An 18,221-nucleotide genomic window follows, 5' to 3' on the forward strand; every position below is an offset into this window, starting at 1 on the left:
AACAGAAAAGAAACAATGATGCCAAGCACCAGCCTCCTTTTAAAGTGTCCAGTGGTGTCATTCTTACTTAATCATGACAGATTGATCTCCAGCCCTGTCCCCATCAACACCCACACCTGTGTTAATGGAGCAATCACTGAAACAATGTTAGCTGCTCCTTGTAAGGCCGGGCTGCAATGATGGTGAAATGTGTTTTGGGGGAAAAAGTTCATTTCTAGGCAAATATTGACTTTCCAAGTAATTGCTGATAAGCTGATCCCTCTGTATAACATTCTGGAGTATATGCAAATTGCCATTTTAAAAACTGAAGCAGTAGACTTTGTAAAAATTAATATTTGTATCATTCTCAAAACTTTTGGCCATGACTGTAGACACCATGTGATGAAGTAATTGGTGGTAGAGAAGAGTGAATAGTTGCACCAGTAAGATGATTTTTATAAATTAAAGTCTGTAAATATGTGGTGTTGACTGAACGATTGGAGTAAACTTGAAGTGTTGTAGAATAATTAAGATGTTACTCAGAATGCCACGTTATGTTTAATATGCTATGGTTTTGTAATAAGGTTATTAGTTTTAATGTTTAATATAAGAAAAGAAATAAAGAATTTAAAAACATAATGAAAAAAAAAATTATTGGACAGTTGCTGCCATTGGACAGTCTTGGACAACTGCCGCCATAAGTTTTTTTTTTTTTTTTTTGTTTGGAGCTGTCCATCTCCACCAGCTGGAATGGGAGCATTTCAAGAAACGGCAATTTTTAAATACTCCCATTAAGAACCAGGGCTGGTGGGTGTGATTGGGGAAGGGGGTGCTTCCATTTAATCTCCAGTGTTTAGAGGATGGAACAATTGGTTGGTATGTTACATGAATTTTTTGAATACCCCCTCTACTTTTTTTTTTTTTTCTGATTTTAATTGTCTAATGTTCATATGTTTTTTATAAGTGATTTGGGAAATATACAATAAAGATGATATATGATTCATAATAATTTGTGATGTACTTTGGTCTATTTGGGTCTCTTTTGGTTGATACATGATTTTATTACCCTTGGCCAGTGGTAATTTATTTAAGGGAGCCTAATTGTAGGTTTTTTTGTTTTGGAGGATGGAAAGCTGAGCGCTTACCTCGGACAGTGTGGAGATGCTTGGTGATGCTGGTGGTGGTACTGTCACATCCTCCCTTGGCTCTGGAAGGGGAGGAAGAGGATGAAATAACTGAAGCAGAAGAGGTAGCAGGGGGAGTCTCAGATGTTTCCAGTCTGATCTGCCTTGTGCTTTGAATGCATGTGCCTTGTCATGCAGGTGGTGCACAGATTGTTAAGATATTTGACTTTGCCTGAAGAAAGACCTCTCCAGGGAGCTCGTCTGAGCTTTGGTGTGCTCAGTCCCTGGGCGCGGTGGCCAGTAACAGACGACCAACTGGCTATGGGCCATTGGGTTGTTGGGGCTGTGTGTCCACCACCTCTTCCTCTGGGCTCCCATGGGCTTCAGTCCATCTGGGGTCTATCACTTTGTCATCACCCTTCACGTTGTCTTGCTCCTCACCACTGACCTCCTTGTCGGTCTCCACGCTGCAGAAAGACACAGCATGGGGGCGTGGCTTTACGCGCAGCAGGAGCAGTCGCATGGTGGAGTAGCTCCCGCACCGAGCCCATGAAACACTGCAATCCTGCATAGTATCCTGCAACCTTTTGGCATTACCCCGTACCGGAGACCAAGGGGAAGATTGGAAGACAGGACACGGCCCGGTCCAAGGATTACTCTGGCCTGGAGAGGCTCCGCGATTTTGTCAGAGACGGCTCTCAAGATGGCGCAAAAGGGGAAGCTGCACAGCTGTCTAATGCTCTGGAGCTGACGCAGTCCTCCGACACTTAGGAAGATGCCGAACCCACCCTGCGACAGATGACTGACCAGTTGCTTCAGTTACCTCCTGTAAGACAACCCTCACGGGCAAAATAGAGGAGGTAAACATAGATGTCGGCCTATTACGCCAAGGCCTGCAGGACCTGAGGGGCCGTGTGACGCAGGTTGAAGACAGGGTCTCTACTGTAGAGGATACCACGGCCCCGGTAATTAATACTGTCTCAGCTCTGGAATCTCAGCTGGAGCTTCGTAAACAGAAAAACGGCGATCTGGAAAACCGCCTGAGGCGGAACAACATTCGAATAATCGGCTTACTGGAATGGGCAGAAGGTCAGTCACCCGCCATGTTTGTTGAACGCTGGTTCAGAAAGACACAGAATTTGGGTTTTGTTATCATCATGGATCACTCAATGTCTTCTGGGGCCAAAAAATCCCTGCCAGCAAAGTCATCAAACAGCAATGCTGACTGCTCCATGAATCTGGGCCGCTCCATACTGCTTGGCTGACGTACACGGGGGTTGGGTGAAGGTCTCTGTGCTTTCAGCAGCGGAGGACTGGGTGGAAGACAAACCCATGGAACTGGAGGCACACAACTGGGAGAGCGGAAATTGGCTACTACTATTGTACAGCGCTGCGGAATATGTGGTGCTATATAAATAAAAATTATTATTAAATCACACTGTGGGCCCCGATGCCTGTTTGCACCAGATAAAGGTGTTTTATTTGGGCAGCAGATATAGCTAGACCACGTCCGTGTACTCTCCCTGCAGCTCCATCACCACCAGCAGCAGCACATCCGCAATGTCCCGTTATTAATGTTTTCTTAATTTTTTTCCTCATTCTGGCAACCCTCAGGGAATAAGTGTGACCAGCACTGACTGCCTAACTCCGGGAACCCTCAGGGAATTACTCTGACCAGCACTGACTGCCTAACTCCAGCAATCCTCAGGGAATTAGTGTGACCAGCACTGACTGCCTAACTCCGGGAATCCTCAGGGAATTAGTGTGACCAGCACTGACTGCCTAACTCTGGCAACCCTCAGGGAATTAGTGTGACCAGCACTGACTGCTTAACTCCGGGAACCCTCAGGGAATTACTCTGACTAGCTCTGACTGCCTAACTCTAGCAATCCTCAGGGAATTAGTGTGACCAGCACTGACTGCCTAACTCCGGGAACCCTCAGGGAATTACTCTGACCAGCACTGACTGCCTAACTTCAGCAATCCTCAGGGAATTAGTGTGACCAGCACTGACTGCCTAACTCCGGGAATCCTCAGGGAATTAGTGTGACCAGCACTGACTGCCTAACTCTGGCAACCCTCAGTGTAATGGTCTAGTCTGTGTTGGAGTCCAATAGCAATAACAATATCAAACAAAGTCCAGTGAAGTAAAGGAGAAACTGCGGCAACTGACCGGTCTGTAGTGAATTCTTCTTTATTGATTCAACATTCTTGTACAGAAAGGCATCAGGGGGGTGAATGGGAGGACGTACACACGGACATACAGTGGATAGCGACGGCCACACTTCATCTGGCTAATCACCTTTTCAGCTATTGGAATCCTGGACTCTCTGCTTGTTGTAGTAGTGCCGAGTGTTACTTCTTTTGTTTTGTGCAATAGCAATAACAACACTGGATATAGACAAAAGTACAAGAGACTGACCTTGGTCGAAGTTAGTTGGAGGTCAGTAGACAGGTTGCAGTGAAGTGGTGGAGACGAGCGTGGTCAGCAGTCAGCCAGAAGTCCATACACAGGTAGCAGCAATGTGTTTGGAAGTTTATACAGAAGCGCAGTCAGATAACTAGCCAGAGACCGGTGCCCAGAGAGCAGCAATATACTGGGAGGATAAGGCGGAATCATAGTCAGATAACTAGCCAGAGACCGGTGCCCAGAGAGCAGCAATATAGTGGGAGGATAAGGCGGAATCGTAGTCAGATAACTAGCCAGAGACCGGTGCCCAGAGAGCAGCAATATAGTGGGAGGATGAGGATCGTAGTCAGATAACTAGCCAGAGTCCGGTGCCCAGAGAGCAGTAATATACTGGGAGGATAAGGTGGAATCATAGTCAGATAACTAGCCAGAGTCCGGTGCCCAGAGAGCAGCAATATACTGGGAGGATAAGGCGGAATCATAGTCAGATAACTAGCCAGAGTCCAGTGCCCAGAGAGCAGCAATATAGTGGGAGGATGAGGCGGAATCATAATCAGATAACTAGCCAGAGTCCGGTGCCCAGAGAGCAGCAATATAGTGGGAGGATGAGGATCGTAGTCAGATAACTAGCCAGAGTCCGGTGCCCAGAGAGCAGCAATATAGTGGGAGGATAAGGCGGAATCGTAGTCAGATAACTAGCCAGAGTCCAGTGCACAGAGAGCAGCAATATACTGGGAGGATAAGGCGGAATCATAGTCAGATAACTAGCCAGAGTCCGGTGCCCAGAGAGCAGCAATATACTGGGAGGATAAGGCGGAATCGTAGTCAGATAACTAGCCAGAGTCCAGTGCACAGAGAGCAGCAATATAGTGGGAGGATGAGGATCGTAGTCAGATAACTAGCCAGAGTCCAGTGCACGGAGAGCAGCAATATACTGGGAGGATAAGGCGGAATCGTAGTCAGATATTATCCAGAGACCGGTGCCCAGAGAGCAGCAATATAGTGGGAGGATGAGGATCGTAGTCAGATAACTAGCCAGAGTCCAGTGCACGGAGAGCAGCAATATACTGGGAGGATAAGGCGGAATCATAGTCAGATAACTAGCCAGAGTCCAGTGCACAGAGAGCAGCAATATAGTGGGAGGATAAGGCGGAATCATAGTTACATAACTAGCCAGAGTCCGGTGCACAGAGAGCAGCAATATACTGGGAGGATAAGGCGGAATCATAGTCAGATAACTAGCCAGAGTCCAGTGCACGGAGAGCAGCAATATACTGGGAGGATGAGAATCGTAGTCAGATATTATCCAGAGTCCGGTGCCCAGAGAGCAGCAATATACTGGGAGGATAAGGCGGAATCGTAGTCAGATAACTAGCCAGAGTCCGGTGCACAGAGAGCAGCAATATAGTGGGAGGATAAGGCGGAATCGTAGTCAGATAACTAGCCAGAGTCCGGTGCCCAGAGAGCAGCAATATAGTGGGAGGATAAGGCGGAATCGTAGTCAGATAACTAGCCAGAGACCAGTGCCCAGAGAGCAGCAATATACTGGGAGGATAAGGATCGTAGTCAGATAACTAGCCAGAGACTGGTGCCCAGAGAGCAGCAATATAGTGGGAGGATAAGGCGGAATCATAGTCAGATAACTAGCCAGAGACTGGTGCCCAGAGAGCAGCAATATAGTGGGAGGATAAGGCGGAATCGTAGTCAGATAACTAGCCAGAGACTGGTGCACAGAGAGCAGCAATATACTGGGAGGATAAGGCGGAATCGTAGTCAGATAACTAGCCAGAGACCAGTGCCCAGAGAGCAGCAATATACTGGGAGGATAAGGATCGTAGTCAGATAACTAGCCAGAGACTGGTGCCCAGAGAGCAGCAATATAGTGGGAGGATAAGGCGGAATCATAGTCAGATAACTAGCCAGAGACTGGTGCCCAGAGAGCAGCAATATAGTGGGAGGATAAGGCGGAATCGTAGTCAGATAACTAGCCAGAGACTGGTGCACAGAGAGCAGCAATATACTGGGAGGATAAGGCGGAATCGTAGTCAGATAACTAGCCAGAGACTGGTGCCCAGAGAGCAGCAATATAGTGGGAGGATAAGGCGGAATCATAGTCAGATAACTAGCCAGAGACTGGTGCACAGAGAGCAGCAATATACTGGGAGGATAAGGCAGAATCGTAGTCAGATAACTAGCCAGAGTCCGGTGCACAGAGAGCAGCAATATAGTGGGAGGATAAGGATCGTAGTCAGATAACTAGCCAGAGACTGGTGCCCAGAGAGCAGCAATATAGTGGGAGGATAAGGATCGTAGTCAGATAACTAGCCAGAGACTGGTGCCCAGAGAGCAGCAATATACTGGGAGGATAAGGCGGAATCGTAGTCAGATAACTAGCCAGAGACTGGTGCCCAGAGAGCAGCAATATAGTGGGAGGATAAGGCGGAATCATAGTCAGATAACTAGCCAGAGACTGGTGCACAGAGAGCAGCAATATACTGGGAGGATAAGGCGGAATCGTAGTCAGATAACTAGCCAGAGACTGGTGCACAGAGAGCAGCAATATAGTGGGAGGATGAGGATCGTAGTCAGATATTATCCAGAGTCCGGTGCCCAGAGAGCAGCAATATAGTGGGAGGATAAGGCGGAATCATAGTCAGATAACTAGCCAGAGACCGGTGCCCAGAGAGCAGCAATATAGTGGGAGGATAAGGCGGAATCATAGTCAGATAACTAGCCAGAGTCCAGTGCACAGAGAGCAGCAATATACTGGGAGGATAAGGATCATAATCAGATAACTAGCCAGAGACCGGTGCCCAGATAAGTAATCATAGCAGCAGAGGAAGGAGAAGCTTGACTAAGGGCAAAGCACAATAATCTCACAAGGAGGAAGTGGAAAGGCGGGGCTTATACAGGAAGTCCAGGGGTGGAGCCAATTAAGGATTCAAGACTGGAAACTAAAGAGACATGATCTTGACCAATATATTCAGAACTGGAGCCGTCCAGCAAGGTTCAGTGGCTCAGTGAGTAGAGCTGCAGCCTGGAGTGCAGGAGTCACTAGGTTCAAATCCTGACACTCAGGGAATTACTGTGACCAGCACTGACTACCTTACTCTGGCAACCCTCTGAGAATTACTGTGACCAGCACTGACTACCTTACTCTGGCAACCCTCTGAGAATTACTGTGACCAGCACTGACTGCCTAACTCCAGCAACTCTTGGGGAATTACTGTGACTAGCACTGACTGCCTAACTCTGACAACCCTCATTGAATTAGTGTGACCAGCACTGACTGCCTAACTCCGGCAACACTCTTCAATTTAATGGGCAAAGCCTTGAAGCAACAAATTGTTTTTTCCAGCAATCTTTGTTTAGATGAACAGAGAAATTGTTGTAAAAACTCGATTTGATCATTTGAGGATCATTGAACAGAATGTTTTTGCTTTTACACAGTAGAATCCTGGAGAGTTAAAGACACGAACAGATCTGTGAACTATCAATGAAAGATCAACAATGATTTTAGGACATGTTGGAAAACAATGATCAACGACTTATCGCTCATTGTTTGATCAGTGGCTACATTTACACGGCAGATAATAAGTTTTGGCCATTATCGAGACTTTTCTAACGATTATCGCTCCCTCTAGAAGAACCATAACTCTGGCAACACTGAACAGCAGTGAACTAAACACTATCGTCACCTGCCGAAAAAAAAATTGGTCAACTTCTTTGGGCTTCACAACTTGTTTGGCCCAATGCTCAGTACTTTCCCTAATCTTTTTTTTTGCAAGGCAATCGTCTTGTTGTTACCCTCATTTTGGTTCCTTGGAAGCCTTCTACTCCTTCCTATCGCCATTTTACAAACATTTTTGGCCTTGAAAATTCGGGTCCCCGTTGACTTCAATAGGGTTCGGGTTTGTTTCCGGTTGGCCAAACATGTCAAACCGGAATTTCCCCAAGTCCGCTTATCCTGACTAATTTGTCAGGTATACATGAGGTCATAGTCTGAAAAACTAGACAGAGAGTATTGAGAAGTGAGAGTGAAGAAACACGGGAACTGGAAGCCAAACAGTGGCTCAAATGCTGTTATTCCTATCTTAACTTTTAACATTCTAGAGGTTTTTTTTTAAGCTTGGACATCGTCATGGCTAATCTTATCGTGTTCCCAAGAAAGACACAAGAAGCCGCAGAGACTCATTTACCATAATTGGCTTTAGTTGTGTAATAATACTGAAACCCTTCTTTTCGAGTCCTGAATGTCCCTGGAGATGTCACCGTGACTGTATAATAACCTCTGACTCCTCAGGTAACACAGAAGCGGCCATTGATGTCTGTAGGAGAAGGTCTATGAGCCTTGGTAGGGGGGTCCTGGGGGAAACATCACTGAAGCCGATCAGCAGTTGTAAGAGTCTCAGAGTGTAAACTTTTCAAAGGTTTTTGTATGACGGAATGAAATACAGATGAGCGTGGTAATTTTACTCCAACATGGGTCAAACCAAGATACAAGTCTTGTACAGCTCTGTGGTGTAGATGGATATCATGGAGGTGCGGATGAGCTTTGTTCTATTTTATCCTCCCTCTACCTCCCATCAGCCAGTCATCCGGTTGTAGATGTCACATTAGTATTTTATGTCACTATTCCTTATTGTGATTCTTGTTTCAGATTCACCTCGTGTATTTGTGAAGATCTCAGAGATGACCAGATGATGGTTATTACTAGTAACACTATGAATCTCAGCCTCACTTCTCATTTCTTCCTGGCTGGAGTCCCGGGACTAGAAGATGTCCATGGGTGGATTGCTTTGCCCGTCTCTTTCATGTACTTTGTTTCTTTGTTGGCTAATTTGTGTGTTTTGTTTTTTGTAAAAACTGAGCCGAGTCTCCACCAACCCATGTATCTCTTCCTCTCAATGTTATTACTCGCCGACCTCGTCCAGTCTAATTCTACTGTCCCCAAAATGCTGCTTATCTTCTGGTTCAATGACCGAGAGATCAGCTTTGAGGGCTGCCTGGTCCAGATGTTCTTTGTCCATTCTTTTTCCTTCATGAACTCTTCTGTGCTCTTGGCGATGGCCTTTGATCGCTATGTGGCAGTGTGTCACCCGCTGAGGTACGTTACCATTCTCACCACCCCGGTCATCATGAAGATTGGTGTATTGGTGGCCATGAGAGGAATTCTCTTTGTATTCCCATACCCATTTCTGGTCAAGCGGCTGCCATTTTGTCAGAGCCATATTATAGAACAGACTTATTGTGAACACATGGCAGTAGCCAAGCTTTCCTGCGCTGACATCAGGATCAATGTCCTCTATGGGTTAATCTCTGTGCTTTCGGTCGGAGTAGATTCTGTGTTTATTGCAGCATCTTATACCGAGATAGTGAGAGCCGTCCTGAGGCTTCCATCTCGCGAGGCTCGGTACAAGGTCGGGAACACGTGTGTCACCCACATCTGCGTCATCCTTGTGGGTTACATCTCAGCGCTCTTCTCCATTGTGTCTCAGAGGTTTGGGGAACACTTGGGGTTGTCTATAAGAATCATTCTGTCCAATCTCTACCTACTCTTTCCTCCCATGGTAAATCCAATAATATACGGAATCAGTACAAAAGAGATTCAGAAGAATGTGAGGAAATTCTTTTCTTTGCGTAAGTCATTAAACCTATAATATAGAATATTCTGTCTGGTTCTGCCGTCCTCTCATTCCCTAATAACCTCGGTGACCCCCTTCTCTGTGTACACTATAGGTCAGCCCTGTTCTTCCTATATACAGGCACACACCATTATATGTATGTCTCCTTGCATTGACTTACACAGTGTGAGAGGCTAAAGTACTGACAAAAAGGAGCCCAACCTTACAGGTTGTCACTGGTACAGACAGCAACCAACATTATGTGCCGTGAAGACTCAGGGACGGGTTTGTATACAGGCAGTAGTAGGATACATCTGGTACGTGTTTATGGTGGGAGTGCAAACTGTAGATAGAGGTGAGTTATCTCCATTACTATCACCTGAATTATTCAAACTTGACAATATGTAAAATTATAACGAATTTACAGTAATATGGAAGTGAAGCTTTCTCTGCAATCCGCTCATCAGCTGACTGCCACTCCATGCCGCTCCTCCCCGGGTGCCCTCTAACTGACTGCTGCTCCCTGCTACTCCTCCCCGGGTGCCCTCTAACTGACTGCCGCTCCGTGCTACTCCTCCCCGGGTTCCTTCTAACTGACTGCCGCTCTGTGTCGCTCCTCCTTGGGTGCCCTCTAACTGACTGCCCCTCCATGCTTCTCCTCCCCGAGTGCCTTAAAACTGACTGCCGCTCTGTGCCTTTACTTCCTGGGTGCCTTATAACTGACCGCCGCTCTGTGCCTCTACTCCCCGGGTGCCTTATAACTGACCGCCGCTCTGTGCCTCTACTCCCCGGGTGCCTTATAACTGACCGCCGCTCTGTGCCTCTACTCCCCGGGTGCCTTATAACTCACTGCTGCTCTGTGTTGCTCAACCCCAGGTGCCTTACAACTGACTGCAATAAACAAAAAGACAGAGAAAGCACACAAATAGGTGCACCCACAAGTTATCAAAAAGTTATGTAAATTTTATTCAACAATAATTCATAATGTACAAAAGACTAGACAAAAAAAACTAAAAACACTTAAAAAAAAGGGGGTAGAATGTACAAAGAAGCAGACATGATATGCTTACTTTCACACCAGAGAGCTATTTTTATAATGTTCTAGGGTCCAAAATAGAAGTTAATAAATTCCAAAAATTACTGTTGGGAGCTGATGCTAATCCCAATTTTCCCTCAATAAAGTGCAAATACCAGAAACCAATAATTCATATGATGAAATCTGAATGCGATGCCCCTGGCCCCTAGGGTCCACTCCGCAGTGTAGATGGTGCTAACAGGCAGGAACAGGGGCAGCTGTAGGATATAGGGTTGTCACGGTATAGGCACGAGGGTGACACAGCTGGAAACCGGGCTCCTGACCCTGCGGGGATACTGGGCATACGATTCTTCATTGCACTTAGTCGGGGCACCAATTAACACACCAATGCCAGGGTTCAGAAACAACGGTGGTTACAATTTTATTGTAACGGTAGTAACCAATAGCAACAGTCTCTTCGGATGGAACCGGGAATAAGGCAATCTTGAATAAAGCAGAGTAATGGGTGATGCTGCAATAGGCTGTGAGAGTAGCGTGCTGAATAATGGGAGTAGTAGTGAAACTGAAGTAGAGATGCTGGGTGGAGTGAGACTTGAATGAAATACTTGCTGTTGATGATGATGAGAGGAATGACTGAAGAATCGGCCCCCAAATGAGAATCTTGAGAACTTGAGAACAGCACACAGCCAGAAATACTTCTTGTGGAACTGGAGCAGCAGAGCACACGTATCTCTCTCCTGACAGGGGAGAGAGGTCACACACAGAACTTGTCCCCCTGAAGGTGGAAGACAAGACTGAGGCAGAGAGGAAGTCACATGGTATCCTCAGCCAAAGCTCGATGGCCATTGGAGTTACCATGGAAGCAGGGGCAGTCATGTGACATCCAGCCATTGCATCATTACACCATTAGGCATATACAGTGAAATATACATGAGAAGTACCATACTTGAACACTTGGGGGCGACATAATACCCTTAGGCACTTATACCTGAATATGCATACAAGAAATGAATAGAATAGCAGACCTGAATACTAAGAAGGGTGACACAACACAGTTTGCAGTGAACCATAGCTTTCCAGAAAAGAACTGATTATAATAAAAGTGTGAGGATAAGAGGGCCTGTTCTGGGACACTGCATACCTCCCTACTAGAAATGAGCCGACCTCGGCGAACCACAAGGTGAGGTAGATGTGGCCGAATGAACATAGAGGACCAGGACAACAAGACAAGAGGAAGGAATGTTAATGTGAGTGAGTATGTAGGTGTGTGTTTCCCACGCTAAAGGCACAGGTGACAAGAGAAAATATGAAGAGAAAGAAAAACCCTAGTGGCAGGACTTCACCTAGGGGTCCTAACGTACTCTGGTTACAGGTAGTTAGTGCATGAACCATCTGACATGGAAGTCAGGACTACTTAACTGCTGGCGGGGGACCCTCAATATTCCAGCTAGTTAGACAGTAGGTTTCCAATGAAATGAGTTACCCTACTGGAAAGAAAACTGTGAAGACCTGTGTACTACCTTGGCGTGTCTGTGTGAAGTGTCTTGGACACCTGAAAGAGAAAAGAACAAAATAATAAACGCAAACATACATGGGGGCCCCTTACATACCGGTCAATCATACAACACAATTATCCAATAGGCCAAACACACGAAAGGGTATCCAAGGTGCAATATGTATGGACAAGTGTGAATGTTAGGTATGACTATGTAGCAACTACTGTGTTGGGACAAGACAGAGGTGAACAAACACTGGAAACAAAAGGAAGGGAAACACAGAAGACAACAAAAAGTGCGAGGTCTTGAAGAGAATTGGCTCAATTACTCTTTCCAGTTGTAGATACAATAGATAGATCCTTCTGAGAAATACACTCTTTAGAAAATACTCCTTTAGAAAATACACTTTCTCTGAGGCTATACATAGAGATATGTAGACTGACTTCTTACTCAGAGGAGGAGGAAAAATATCTAACTTTGATACGAGAATATACTTCTGTCAAAAGAGACACTCTGAGGCTATCTGAATAACCTTTCTGCTTACTCAGAGGAGGAAAATATATATAAGACTCTGATATGAAAATAGACTTTTGACCACTAATAAACTTCTGACAATCACATAATCATGAAAAGTGCTTTTGGAAGAACTGGGTAAGTGTCTCTGTTTTGGTAGTCTCTTTAGGCAATAAAGACCATCGTCCATGTAAAGGCTCTGGGCAGGGGCGGATTAACGTTACCATAGGCCCCGGGCTGTTCACCAAGCCTGGGCCCCCCACCCCACTGTAACTATGGAAGCACTAGCCTGGCGTTCATAGTACAGGATAGATAATGTCATGATGTCCTGATTTGTGCAAAATTGCCATAAAAAAAACTGTGATTTTTTGCAAATCATGGCAGAAGTGTAGCCAGGAGACAGAACACCACTGAAAGTATAAGTCTTTTTGGGTGGTCATGGGCCCCCCAGGAGCTCAGGGCCCCGGGCTGCCGCCGAAAATGCCCCTATTATAATCCACTACTGGCTCTGGGACAGGCACTAGAGAACAATACAACAACCTGAGTATCCATCAGCACTTAGCTGGGTAAGGAATAAGAAAGCCTGGTCAGGAGGACCAGGTGCATAGCTTAAACGTTGCAAAATTTTTTTTCAACCTGAAACAAAACAGTCATATTAACAATCACAGTGAGAACAGTTAGGACGGCCATGTCGGCCTAGCTTCCCAGAGGAAGCTTACTCTTGCCCGGGGTGGTGGAGGATCAGGCGGCTGCCAGATAGCAACCGAGGCTTCCCCGCCAGCGGCCATGACCTCTGCCCGATGATGCTCCCAGAGGGCCTAGACCTGGCGACGCCAGGCATGCAGAATGGCAGCCTTTTGGACCTCCTCTGGATCCGGGGTTCCCTCCGGGGACACCGGAGCGTGTCCATCTCGTCTGGGGAGTCCTCCTCGGCCTGGGTGAGCTGCGAGTCCAGAGGCTCTTCCTTATAGCCGGAGAGCCCGATGAGGAACAGCGCCCCTGTGGCAGCTGCGGGCACAGGAACAGTGCCAACGGGGCTGGAGTGACCGGATCCCGGAGAGATGCTGGTCTCAGGTATGGGCACCTCATTCTGATCAGCAGAGGCCGGGATGGAGGCCCTGCGAAGACTTCCGTTGTTCGCCGGGGCAGCGCCCCAGCTGGTGACACTGTGAGATGGGGCGGTGCTAGCAGGCAGGCAGAATCGCTCTCCGGCAGCTCCGGTATCACGGGAGCTGCGGCTGCAGGCAAACATTTCTCGTGGGCCGCCATCTTGCTGCGCACTGGGGTTTCAGCGGGCCAATCAAGAGAGACAGCAGTAAAGTATATGGCGCCAGCCGATTCCCGCGCTTTGGCAGCATGGAGGTTAACCCACTCCTGTCCAGGGTATGGCACAGTTACGAATAATGAGGGACAGCGGCCATCTTGTACACTGTTTAGGGCCCTGAGCGACTTGATTACCCCCATGGTGATATGGCAGAGTCTTTCTGAGGATTGATAGTGTACCTTGAGAATGCTGACAGTCAGCACAATGCAGTTTGTATCCTGTTCGTGACGCCAAATGCGATGCCCCTGGCCCCTAGGGGCCACTCCGCAGTGTAGATGGTGCTAACAGGCAGGAACCGGGGCAGCTGTGAGGCATAGGGTTGTCACGGTGTAGGCACAAGGGTGATACAGCTGGAAACCGGGCTCCTGATCCTGCAGGGATACTGGGCATAAGATTCTTCGTTGCACTTAGTCAGGGCACCGATTAACACACCAATGCCAAGGTTCAGTAACACCGGTGGTTACAATTTTATTGTAACGGTAGTAACCAATAGCAACAGTCTCTCCGGATGCAACCGGGAATAAGGCAATCTTGAATAAAGCAGAGTAATGGGTGATGCTGCAATAGGCTGTGATGATAGCGTGCTGAATGATGGGAGTAGTAGTTGAGATGCTGGGGGGAATGAGACTTGAATGAAATACTTGCTGTTGATGATTAGAGAAGATGATGATGAGAGGAACTGAGGAATGACTGAAGAATCGACACCCAGATGAGAATCTTGAGAACTTGAGAACAGCACAAAGCCAGAAATACTTCTTGTGGAACTGGATCAGCAGAGCACACGTATCTCTCTCCTGACAGGGGAGAGAGGTCACACACAGAAGTTGTCCCCCTGAAGGTGGAAGACAAGACTGAGGCAGAGAGTAAGTCACATGGTATCCTCAGCCAAAGCTCGATGGCCATTGGAGTTACCATGGAAGCAGGGGCAGTCATGTGTCATCCAGCCATTGCATCATCACACCATTAGGCATATACAGTGAAATATACATGAAAAGTACCATACTTGAACACTGGGGGGGCGACATAATACCCTTAGGCACTGATACCTGAATATACATACAAGAAATGAATGGAATAGCAGACCTGAATACTGAGAAGGGTGACACAATACACGCAGTTTGCAGTGAACCATAGCTTTCCAGAACAGAACTGGTTATAATAAAGGTGTGAGGATAAGAGGGCCTGTTCTGGGACACTGCATGAAGACATCACAAAACTCTGAATTCATGTCATTATATACACAAACCCATAAAGTGCTGGTGTCAAATCTAAACCAACTGTGCCTCTCCTCCCTGGGTGCCTTTTAACTGACTGCCACTCTGCTGCTCCTCCCCAGGTGCTTTATATCTGACTGCCGCTCTGTGCTGCTCATCCCCAGGTGCCTTATAACTGACTGCCGCTCTGTGTTGCTCATCCCCAGGTGCCTTATAACTGACTGCCACTCCGTGCTGCTCCTCCCCAGGTGCCTTATAACTGACTGCGACTCGTGCTGCTCCTCCACAGGTGCCTTAAAACTGACTGCCACTCTGTGCTGCTCCTCCCCACCAGGTACCTTATAACTGACAGCCACTCTGTGCTGCTCCTCCCCAGGTGCCATATAACTGACTGCCGTTCTGTGCCTCTCCTCCCCGGCTGCCTTATAACTTACTTCCGCTCCTCAATATACCCTGGGAGCCTTCTAACTTACCACCGATCTGTGCTGCTCCTCCCGAGTAGCCTTATAACTGACTGCCGTTCTGTGCCTCTCCTCCCCGGCTGCCTTATAACTTACTTCCGCTCCATGTCAATACACCCTGGGAGCCTTCTAACTTACCACCGATCTGTGCTGCTCCTCCCGAGTAGCCTTATAACTGACTGCTGCTCTTCCCTGGCTGCCTTATAACTGACTGCCGCTCCTTCCCGGCTGCCTTATAACTGACTGCTGCTCCTCCTCCCTGGGTGCCTTATAACTGACTGCCGCTCCTTCCTGGGTGCCTTATAACTGACTGCCACTCCTCCCTGGGTGCCTTATAACTGACTGCCGCTCCTCCTAATCGTTACATAGAAACTTAACACCAAGTAAAACTGTATGTAGCTTCAGATTTACTATTCCTTATTGTATCCTATCGATTACCTCACCCTCATTGCTGTTATACTTCTCTGTAATTATTAGTGATGAGCGCATAGTGAAATATTTGACTATTCGAACAAATATTCAATCCCATTTAAGTCTATGGGAACAAGTATTCGATTACTGAAAAACATCTATTCGACCACTTGGAGGGAAAAAATGGAAGCTGGGGGATTTAAACGCTTATCGAATATTTATTGAATATTCGGCGAACTATTCGATAATATTCCATAGATCGAATACCTTACTATTCGATGGAATATCTATTCGATCGAACAGTAATCGCTCATCACTAGTAATTATTTATTACCGTAAATTTTCATCAAATTAATTATTACTTAAAAAAGGAGCAGAGTAACTTCAGGTCCAGTGTCAGAAACGTGTGACACAAGCGGGTATTCCCTCTAAGACCCGAACAACAATTATAAGGGCTCGAGAGGAGAAGAAAGAGGTAACAGCAATAAGAAATAAGGAGGGGGCAATAGTTAGTACCAGACAGGGCATGGAGGATAACTCTACCAAGAACTGTACACTTCTGAGGGAAATGCATCAGTAGATCAGATTAGAGGCTTATTAGACTAAGAAGAAGAAATGAGGTCAATATTAGAGATGAGCGAGTAGTGAAATATTAACGTTCGAGATATCGAATCGAGTAGGCACCGAGATTCGACTATTCGACCGAATACTCAATCCCATTACAGTCTATGGGAAAAAAAATTTCGGCATTTGGAAATCCAAATTCGACCACTTGGAGGCCACCAAGTCCCCCATGAAACCTCCCTAAATGATGCCAACACCTCCGGAATGACACTGGGACATTAGGGGGAGCATGCCTGGGTGCACCCAACACCCCAAAATCGCAGTATAATGCCACTCTCCGCAGTTGTGAATGAAAAATATTTTCAACCGCTTTACGAACGTTTACGGCAATGTTTACACATTTCCTTCATATTTCTTGCGCAGCGTTATATACTGTACATGAATCCAATGTGCGTCCATACGAACTGTACGAACGCTAGGCCGCAGCAGAGCAGAAATTAGGAGAGATCGGCCCCTTTTGGCGATGAAGAGCTGAAGCTCATGGTCCAAATCATGGACCAAATGGATTATGGCCTAGAACGTGTCCCTGTCACTAACCCCAACACACATAAAAGGCGGATAATAAGAAAGGTGGTATGTGCCCTCCAGCAGGATTTCAACAAGAGAAGGACCCCCGCTCAAATCCAAAAAAATGGTCGGACCTGAAAACTTGCAGAGATACGGTGTGGTGAGTAATATGCTGTGAGCCTGAACGTGGGATGTGTAATATACTGGGATCTGCTATTGGGATGTGTAATATACTGGAGTTGTGATACTGGGATGTGTAATATACTGGATTCCTGGCAAGCCCCTGGAGTGCTTAATGCAAGGGGCTCATGGGGATGCCTCGGCTCCTTCCAAGCCAGGTATACTGTGGTGTATTATGTCCGTGCACTCCGTCTATATTGGTGCAGGTTGATCAGGAAAAGTCAATGTTTGTATAACAACTGCACTCGACTCTCGGACCAATATTTATATTGCCATCTTTTTATTATATTTCATATTTTTAAATCCATACGAATCTTCAAAAAGTATTCTTATCAACATAAATAAGTACACCCAATCGGGACGTTTCGGTCATAAGACCTTTGTCAACCAGGTATACTACATATGGTATGAAAATTAGAAAGTGTGTCCAGAAAAGCAGGAAACCTCAGTCATGTTGTGGATGTATGTAGATGGCGGCCTGCTTTTTCTGAGGTTTCCTGCTTTTCTGGACACACTTTCTAATTTTCATACCATATGTAGTATACCTGGTTGACAAAGGTCTTATGACCGAAACGTCCCGATTGGGTGTACTTATTTATGTTGATAAGAATACTTTTTGAAGATTCGTATGGATTTAAAAATATGAAATATAATAAAAAGATGGCAATATAAATCCAAGCCAGGTATAGTCAGGGTTAAGTTTTTGCAGTACAGGTTTCTCATGTTTAACCCTGTGCTTTATAGTAATAGTAGGATAACTGTCGCTAGGCAGATTAACAGTTTCTCTACAGAAGCAGGGAAGGAGAATTCGGATTGGAGGAGATGAAGAGATCACATGACAACAGAGTTTCAAATAAGAAACAAGGCGGGAAGATATGGTCAGTCAGCGAGAGCAACCAAGAAGAACAAGTCCCCTCATCCTATCACCTCTAGCTCTCACCTCATCTCGCCTCACTCGAGCATCACTGCATCTCATCATCATCATATTATCTGGTCACCTTGTCACCTCAGCTGATCGCCTCATCCTGTCAGCCCTCGCTCTACAGACATGGAGGAATTATATTACAAAGTGCAGTCTAAAGCTACAGGCCTGGGAGGAGAAGAATGGCTTCGACATTGTCTGGAATTAGGGTCACCAGAACGGGAGAACGACGACGCGGGACCGAACCGGGAGTTACCTGCGGAAGCCACCGGGAACGGATCCTTTTCTGATGAAGGAACTGCTGCCAGACCGGAGAAGAAGAAAGTGGCGCGTCGCCGATCCACTCACGGAGGATCAGAAGTTGCGGTTCCCAACGCCGCAGGTCCACAGGCAAAA

The 18,221-nt window shown here is 46.6% G+C and overlaps 1 protein-coding gene across 1 annotated transcript; it reads left to right on the plus strand.

Annotated features, from left to right (window-relative positions):
- Nucleotides 1–3,198: 3,198 nt before the first annotated feature.
- On the plus strand, nucleotides 3,199–9,173 carry LOC138793328 (olfactory receptor 52P1-like). Its single transcript, XM_069971853.1, has 2 exons — nucleotides 3,199–3,216; nucleotides 8,235–9,173. Exon 2 carries the CDS (start codon nucleotides 8,238–8,240, stop codon nucleotides 9,171–9,173), a length of 936 nt encoding a protein of 311 aa, XP_069827954.1. The 5' UTR covers nucleotides 3,199–3,216; nucleotides 8,235–8,237.
- The last annotated feature ends 9,048 nt before the right edge of the window (nucleotides 9,174–18,221 follow it).

This window comes from Dendropsophus ebraccatus, chromosome 5, assembly GCF_027789765.1.
Source record: "Dendropsophus ebraccatus isolate aDenEbr1 chromosome 5, aDenEbr1.pat, whole genome shotgun sequence".
In the NCBI taxonomy this organism is placed as follows: Eukaryota; Metazoa; Chordata; class Amphibia; order Anura; family Hylidae; genus Dendropsophus; species Dendropsophus ebraccatus.